Source organism: Carya illinoinensis, chromosome 6, assembly GCF_018687715.1.
Source record: "Carya illinoinensis cultivar Pawnee chromosome 6, C.illinoinensisPawnee_v1, whole genome shotgun sequence".
Taxonomy (NCBI): domain Eukaryota; kingdom Viridiplantae; phylum Streptophyta; class Magnoliopsida; order Fagales; family Juglandaceae; genus Carya; species Carya illinoinensis.
The window spans coordinates 18,196,868-18,205,105 of NC_056757.1; the positions used below are offsets into that span (position 1 = coordinate 18,196,868).

The window sequence follows — 8,238 nt, forward strand, 5'->3', positions numbered from 1 at the left end:
ATTAATTTTTTAATTAGGGCTTTATGATGTGTTTAGTTAATTATTTTGAAATAGTTGGTTTAAATCATTAATATCTATTTGTAATTGAGAAATTGCAGTTTAAATTTATATTGTGATATACGATTTTTAAGTGAGAATAAGTAACTCTCCGATCCACTCGAGACTGGGGCGTTACAGGTATATTTTCACATGAAATGTGAGCCATGTGGATGAGGCGAGTCTTGGGGCCATGGTTGTACTATTTAACCCTTTGAATGTAAAACTTAGAGCATTCTCAATGGATTAATTAAAATTAAAATACACTTTTGATGAATATGAGATGAATTTAACTTTTGACTATTCCATTTACACAAGTCCCTACATTGAATTATCTATTTATTCTTTATATAATAATAAAATAATATTAATTTAATATATTAATTTATATCATATTTTACCATTATATTAATTATATGTTAATTAGTAATTATATTCTAATTAAATTATTAGTTAAAAAATCAAATTTTTAATAGTCATTTAATATTAATAACTACAAATGTATAATTAAATTTATCTAAAATTTAATATAAATGTCAAAAAATAAATTTAATATAATACTAATAATCCTTGTTGATATTAATTGTTGGAGTAAAAGTCAAAGAAACCTTTTTTAAAAAAATATTAAGAGAAGAAAGAGTATTACCAAAAAAATATAATAAACTAAACATTTAGTTATTGAATAATTGATATCAAATTTAACTTTACTTTTATAAAAATTGCAGTTAAAAGTCAAATTTTTTGAATTTATATAACCTATTACAACTAACTTTTAATCCGTAATAGTTAAAATAGACTTTTTTTTACATATACATATTCTATTAAGAATGCTGTTAAAAAGAAATACAAAGGTAAACTCTGCTCATTACAAAAAGATAACCGAATACGTTCGGCACCGGTGGGGCCATGGTGTTAATATTCGGACCCTAGAGTGAAAGGTTTGAAAGTCAATATTGCTCATTTATTAGTTTGAAAATATGACTGACCCAATTTGTCGTTATATGCACTCAAATCACAATATTAATACTGTTGATCATTTATATTTTAAGAGAATTGACTTTGTACATTTATAATATTTTTAAATATTATAATTAATAATGAAATGATTTATAAATAATATTAAAATAATTAAATAAAAATATTTAATTGAATTTGAAAAATATATAAAAAAAATTAAATAAAAATAATATAAAGTTTAAAAATTATTTGAATATAATTTTTATTTTAAAAAAGTTATATTATTTTTTATATTTTATTGAGTGCTTGAGAAAATTATTATAATTAGATTAACAAGTTAAATATTTGAAATTAAAAAATATTTTGTATTTAAATAATATTTAAAATATATATATATAAAAATATATTAAAATACTTGAAAATCCTTATGTTCTCAAACTAATCTTTATTATATGATATGAGAGTATTTTTCTATAGCTTATGGCTCCTCAAGAAATAAAAATTATAAATAAAACTGGAAGCACGTCACTTTTAAAAAAGAAAAAGAAAACTTAAACTTTTAACGTCGAGATGAAAGAGGATTGAACCAAGCGCTGTAGAGGGTAAAATACTCGATAGGAAGGGAGCTGGACCCGCTTGGTAAGTAAGCAAGGAAAAGCAAAAGTAGGGAAAGGAACCAATTGGGGCCATCATAACCTCCTACGCCATTTATCACAGAGCTCATTGATGTGGCTCCTATATATGTGGGGTCCCATTCGTTTACTCCTGCAAATCAGTATTTTATCTTTAGTGAGGCAGCATTGCACGAATTAGTCAATGTAATGATTTCAGTACATGTGCCCACAGTACACTATTTTCTGATTTGTTAAAGGAAAATAATAGAAGTGCATAGTATAATCATTTTAAAAATATAAATAAATATTCAATTTATATAAAAAAAATTAATTTTTTAAAAATAAATTTTATTTTAATTTTTAAATACTCTTATGTATTTTATAATTATATATAACATTACTTTTTATTAAAATCCCCTGCAACATATATATATATTTCAGATAAATATCCTCCAACATTACCTTATAATACGATGGGATTGGAATTGGTTAATGTGGAATTGATTGCTCATTCAGTGGATATAGATCAAATTGCTTGTGAGTGGAGGGCAAATAATAGCAGAGATCAAGTTCAGACACCATCATATAATTTATGTTAAAAATTATGAATACTATTGTGTGTGACATTGACGATGGACAGTTGGCTGGTTCTAAAAAGACTTTGATTTAATGAGTGAGATGATAATTTTATAAATAATAAGATAGTTTGTAAATAATATTAAAATAGTTTGAGTTGAGTATTTTTTAAATTTTAAAAAAGAAAAGAGAAAAAATTAAATAAAAAATATTATAAAGTTAAAATATTGTAAGAATATAGTTTTATAATTTTTTTTCTTTAGAAATTGAAAGTTAGAATTGTTTTTTATTTTTTATTTAAAATTTTGAAAAAGTTATAATGATTAGTTTGAAAAAATTGTAATAATTAGTTTGAAAATTTTGTACTTGAATTACATTTGAAAATAAGATAAAATGAGATCATATAAAAATTTTGTATCTCTGAAATTTCAAACCTGCCCCAAAAGATGCATTAGACTTTAGAAATAATAAGAATTAAATGTAATTGAATAAATCCTACTGTTCGCATACAGACAGTAGGAGGATTTTTTTTTTTTTTTTTAAAAGCAAGTTTCATTTCATTATACTAAAGAGATGATACATAAGTAGGGGGTAGGGTTCCCAACAAATATCCAAAAGTAATAAATAACAGTGCATAATGATAAAAAAAAAGGGTTTATTTGAGACCAATTTTTTGGTCTCTACCCATATCCAACAAGAGGATACCGTCTCATAAAAAGATAGAAATGTGTTCACATAAAAGCAAACAAAGAAACCATCGCTAGAGACGGTAGGACCTCCGTTGGAAGCAGTGGAGATGGCAGGGGCACTATCACTTGTTGTCTTGAGATGATTTTTAGAAAGGTCCACGATCACGGTTCAGGAAAAACAGTAACATAGGATAGCAACCGAAATCTAAATTGAGTCGCCGGCTAGGGCCAACACCGTTGGTGGTAACACGTGCAAGACACGCGCCACCTTATGAGGAGAGCAGATGAGTTGATCTGAAGGATCAAGGTCCAGTAAAACTTAAGGGGTTGTGCGTGGCCTCAAAAGCCTCTCCAGGACGCGATTGTGCATAGTAAAAGCAAATGGCGGGGACTGTGCGTGCAAGGAAAGCGCCGAGCAAAATCACAGATTTCTCCTTCAGGCATGAAGATCGTCGACTATAGATTGGCGAGATGCAGCATTATGAAGAGAAAATAAATAGAAAACCTATGGAGAGCAGATAAACGAAAAAACCTATAGACAAAAGGGCCATTGGGGCCAGCTAGGGGAAGAGGTGGGTTCGAGCCAAAGCTCTGAACCCCCTCCACCCAGTGATGGATTACAGTAGAGAATTCTAGAGACTGTTAAGTAAGGCATCTACGGAAAGTGAAAAAAAAAAAAAAAAAAACCTACCAAAATATAGCTAGGTCCATTTAAAGACCTTCATTAGTAAGAGGAGTTTTTGAATGAAAAGAATTTGACTAACCACCAGGTCTTCATTTACAAACACCCAAAAATAGACATTATATGATTATGGCAAGGTCCTGAAAAGTTTCCTTCTTGTTTAGTTTTGATTTGGCCATTTGATAATTATAAGATGAAAATTTAAAATTTTAAAATAAAATAATATTATTATTTTAAAATTTAAAAATATTAAGAAAAAATTAATTATTTATTATATTTTATATAAAAATTTTAAAAAATTATAATAATAAAATAAAAATTTAAAATTTAAAATGAGAATTTTATATTACTAAATTACCGAAATGCAGAGTTTCCGAACTGTTTCAAATATCCTGAGAAAATCTAATATGGAAACATTCCCACGCTCACTGACACACACTGATCCTTGGATCAATAAGAACAGTGCAATTCGTTTCGCTCCAAAGCACCGATCTCAGATAGACTTTGTATGTGGGTCCCCATGCTTTTGACTAAAAGTCGCGTCAATCCTCTCACCAAATTCTCTCTCCAATTAAATTATAGTCTCAAGTGCCGTATAAGTACACATCCTCCACCAACTTCGCTCCAATTTCCTTCTTTTCTTATTCCCTCCATGTTTCTGTCTTTTTCCATTTTATAAAACACTGTAAAGCAACTTCTTTTCGTAAAGCTTCCCTACTGCTTTGCAAAATCTCATGATATCCTGTGTCTCTCTCTCTCTCTCTCTCACTCTCTACAAAATACACATACCCAGCTACTTGTCTCTATCTCCCTGCGTCCGTCTCTCAGTTTTGTTGCTGCGCATGTATCTATAATGGAAAGCAAACCAGTTCAGGTCTTCTATCATCTTGCTCTATCAATTATTCTCTTCATACTGTTTGTTTTCGTTCCTGGAACCGAACAAGATGGGTTTTCAACAGTCAAGACCGATGCACAAGCACTCTTAATGTTCATTAAGACGATAGAGAAGGACCCTAATGGAGTTTTATCAGGGTGGCAGCTTGATCGGAATCCATGCAACTGGCATGGTGTTTCATGCTCTCTAGGACGAGTGACTCAACTTGATCTAACCGGGTCGGGCCTTGCAGGGGCTATCTCCTTCGACCATCTGGCTTCACTAGATATGTTATCTGTTCTGAAAATGTCTTTCAATCCATTTACCATAAATGCTACTTCTTTGCTTCAGCTTCCATATGGTTTAAAACATCTTGATCTATCTAGTACTGGTCTTTCTGGTTCTGTCCCCGATAAGTTTTTATCGAAATGTCCCAATCTGGTTTTTGTCGATCTTTCGCTTAACAATATGACGGGTTCGTTACCTGCCACTCTATTATTGAATTCCAATCAACTGCAGGTTCTGGACCTCTCCTTTAACAACCTTACCGGGTCAATTTCTGGCTTGAACATTGAGAATTCTTGCAGTTCGTTGCTGCATCTAGATCTGTCTAGAAACCGTATAATCGGTTCCCTCCCAAACTCCCTCTCGAACTGCACTAGTCTCAACAACTTGAGTTTATCTGGCAATTGGCTCACAGGGGAAATCCCAGGATCGTTTGGTCAATTCAGGAGTTTACAGAGATTGGATCTATCTCATAATTATCTCACTGGCTGGATTCCACCAGAATTGGGACTTGCATGCAATTCACTTTTAGAACTTCAGCTTTCTAATAATAATATTACTGGCTCTATTCCAGCCTCCTTATCTTCTTGTCCTTGGTTGCAGCTTCTCGATCTGTCTAATAACAATATATCTGGTCCGTTACCCGATTCCATGTTTCGGAAGCTTGTCTCGTTGGAGAACTTATTGTTGAGTAATAACGTAATTTCTGGATCCTTTCCTGCTTCAATATCATATTGCAAAAGATTACGTGTTGTAGATTTTAGCTCCAACAGGATTTCTGGGGTGATACCGGGAGATATATGTCCAGGAGCTGCCTTGCTGGAGGAGTTGAGAATGCCGGATAATCTCATCGTGGGAGAAATCCCCGCCGAGTTATCACAATGCATGCAGCTGAAGATCATTGATTTCAGCCTAAACTTTCTCAATGGCTCAATTCCGGGAGAGCTTGGGAAGCTTGAGAATCTTGAGCAACTAATGGCATGGTTCAATGGGTTGGAAGGGAAGATCCCAAAAGAGTTGGGCAAATGCAGCAATCTCAAGGATGTCATTCTCAATAACAATCATCTGAGCGGTGAAATTCCAGTTGAATTGTTCAAATGCAGTAATCTTGAATGGATATCGCTCACAAGCAATGGACTAACAGGTGAAATCCCCAGGGAATTTGGTCAATTGACAAGACTCGCCGTGTTGCAACTTGGATACAACAGCTTGAGTGGGCAGATACCAAGAGAGCTTGAAAGCTGCAGAAGTTTGGTTTGGCTGGACTTAAACAGCAACAACCTTACGGGAGAGATCCCTCCAAAATTTGGAAGACAGCCAGGAGCAAAAGCATCGAGCGGAATTCTATCTGGGAACACTTTGGTATTTGTACGCAATGTCGGAAATTCTTGTAAAGGGGTCGGAGGTTTGTTGGAATTCTCCGGAATTCGACCTGAGAGACTTCAGCAGGTCCCGACGCTGAAGACCTGTGATTTCACGAGATTTTATTCTGGTCTGGTCCTAAACCGCTTTACAAACTACCAGACTTTGGAGTATTTGGATCTTTCTTACAATGAGCTTCGTGGTGAAATCCCCGAAGAATTTGGAGACATGGTGGCGTTGAAAGTTCTTGTATTAGCCCACAACCAGTTATCGGGGGAGATCCCCTCCTCACTAGGCCGACTCAAAGATTTGGGCGTGTTTGATGCATCACATAACAGATTGCAGGGTCATATACCTGATTCCTTCTCAAATCTATCATTCTTAGTGCAAATTGATCTGTCGAGCAACGAATTAACAGGACAAATTCCAACAAGGGGACAGCTCAGTACACTTCCAGCAAGCCAGTACGCGAACAACCCAGGACTTTGCGGGGTTCCATTACCAGAATGCCAGAATGGCAGTGACGAACCAGATACACCTCCAAACGGGGATGAGAGCAGAAGAAGTCGAAAGCCAACGGTTGCACCTTGGGAAAATAGCACTGTCTTGGGGATTTTCATTTCAATTACTTCTGTCTGCATTCTGATTGTCTGGGCAATTGCAATTTGTGCTAGACGGAAGGAGGCAGAGGAAGTCAAGATGCTTACTACCTTGCAAGCATCCCATTCAGCCACCACGTGGAAAATTGACAAAGAGAAAGAGCCATTGAGCATTAATATAGCAACTTTCCAAAGGCAGTTGAGGAAGCTCAAGTTCTCCCAACTAATTGAGGCCACCAATGGCTTTTCAGCAGAAAGCCTTATTGGGTGTGGAGGATTCGGAGAAGTGTTCAAGGCCACGCTGAAAGATGGGTCAAGTGTTGCAATCAAAAAGCTTATACGATTGAGCTGCCAGGGTGACCGAGAATTCACGGCCGAGATGGAAACTTTGGGGAAAATCAAGCACAGGAATCTTGTGCCTCTATTGGGTTATTGCAAAGTGGGCGAGGAGAGACTCCTTGTGTATGAATTCATGGAGTATGGAAGCCTTGAAGAGCTGCTTCATGGTAGAACTAAGGCACGAGATCGACGGATTCTGACATGGGAGGAAAGAAAAAAGATTGCGAGAGGTGCAGCGAAAGGACTCTGTTTCCTACATCACAACTGCATCCCACACATAATACACCGGGACATGAAATCAAGCAATGTCCTACTTGACCACGAAATGGAAGCCAGGGTTTCGGATTTTGGAATGGCAAGACTCATTAGTGCACTTGACACCCACCTCAGTGTAAGCACACTTGCAGGCACACCTGGATACGTCCCCCCAGAGTACTACCAAAGCTTCCGATGCACTGCAAAAGGTGACGTCTATTCGTTTGGGGTTGTCCTCTTGGAGCTCTTGACAGGGAAACGCCCAACTGATAAAGAGGATTTTGGAGATACAAACTTGGTGGGGTGGGTGAAAATGAAAGTTAGAGAAGCCAATGCATTGGAGGTGATAGACCCAGAGTTGCTTTCAGGGACAAAAGAAACTGATGCAGCAGAGGCAGAAGTAAAAGAGATGGTAAGGTATCTGGAAATAACACTGCAGTGTGTGGATGATTTCCCCTCTAAGAGGCCTAACATGTTGCAGACGGTGGCCATGCTGAGAGAGCTGATGCCCGGATCAGCCAGCGGAAGCAGCAACAGCGGTTGAACCAAGGGTTTTTTGTATTGATTATGATTAATGTATGAAGATAAACCTATACTACAACTCTTACCCTCTTGCTTTGTTCCTTAATTTCTTCTTTTCAGTCAGAGAGCATACATATATCGCGACTTAATAGCTAATGCAAGGGCTCTTAGACTCTTAGATACGTAAATATTAGACTTTGTAACGGCCACCAGGACTTTGCATCCTGGTACAATACCCACATCGGTATCCGGATTTTTATAAGCGGGAAGCACATAAAGGAAGAGTATTTGCCCCTGATGCCCCTATTCTTAACTTTCACTCAGAAAGTCCTTTCACCCAAAGCCCCTATGCTTGCTGAATATCCATTCTGATGGAATCAGTTACAACCTGGGTGGATATCCAGCTTTGAATGCATAAACAAAACCCTGTTACTCGGGTTGTAACCGG

The 8,238-nt window shown here is 35.8% G+C and overlaps 1 protein-coding gene across 1 annotated transcript; it reads left to right on the forward strand.

Moving 5' to 3' along the window:
- Window positions 1-4,257: 4,257 nt before the first annotated feature.
- Window positions 4,258-7,946, forward strand: LOC122314260 (serine/threonine-protein kinase BRI1-like 2). Its single transcript, XM_043129745.1, has one exon. The coding sequence runs from the start codon at window positions 4,408-4,410 to the stop codon at window positions 7,810-7,812; it is 3,405 nt and encodes a 1,134-aa protein (XP_042985679.1). The 5' UTR covers window positions 4,258-4,407; the 3' UTR covers window positions 7,813-7,946.
- The last annotated feature ends 292 nt before the right edge of the window (window positions 7,947-8,238 follow it).

What these genes read in the sequence shown, in the direction of transcription:
- LOC122314260 (XM_043129745.1), top strand. Translation starts at nt 4,408, where the DNA reads ATGGAAAGCAAACCAGTTCAGGTCTTCTATCATCTTGCTCTATCAATT.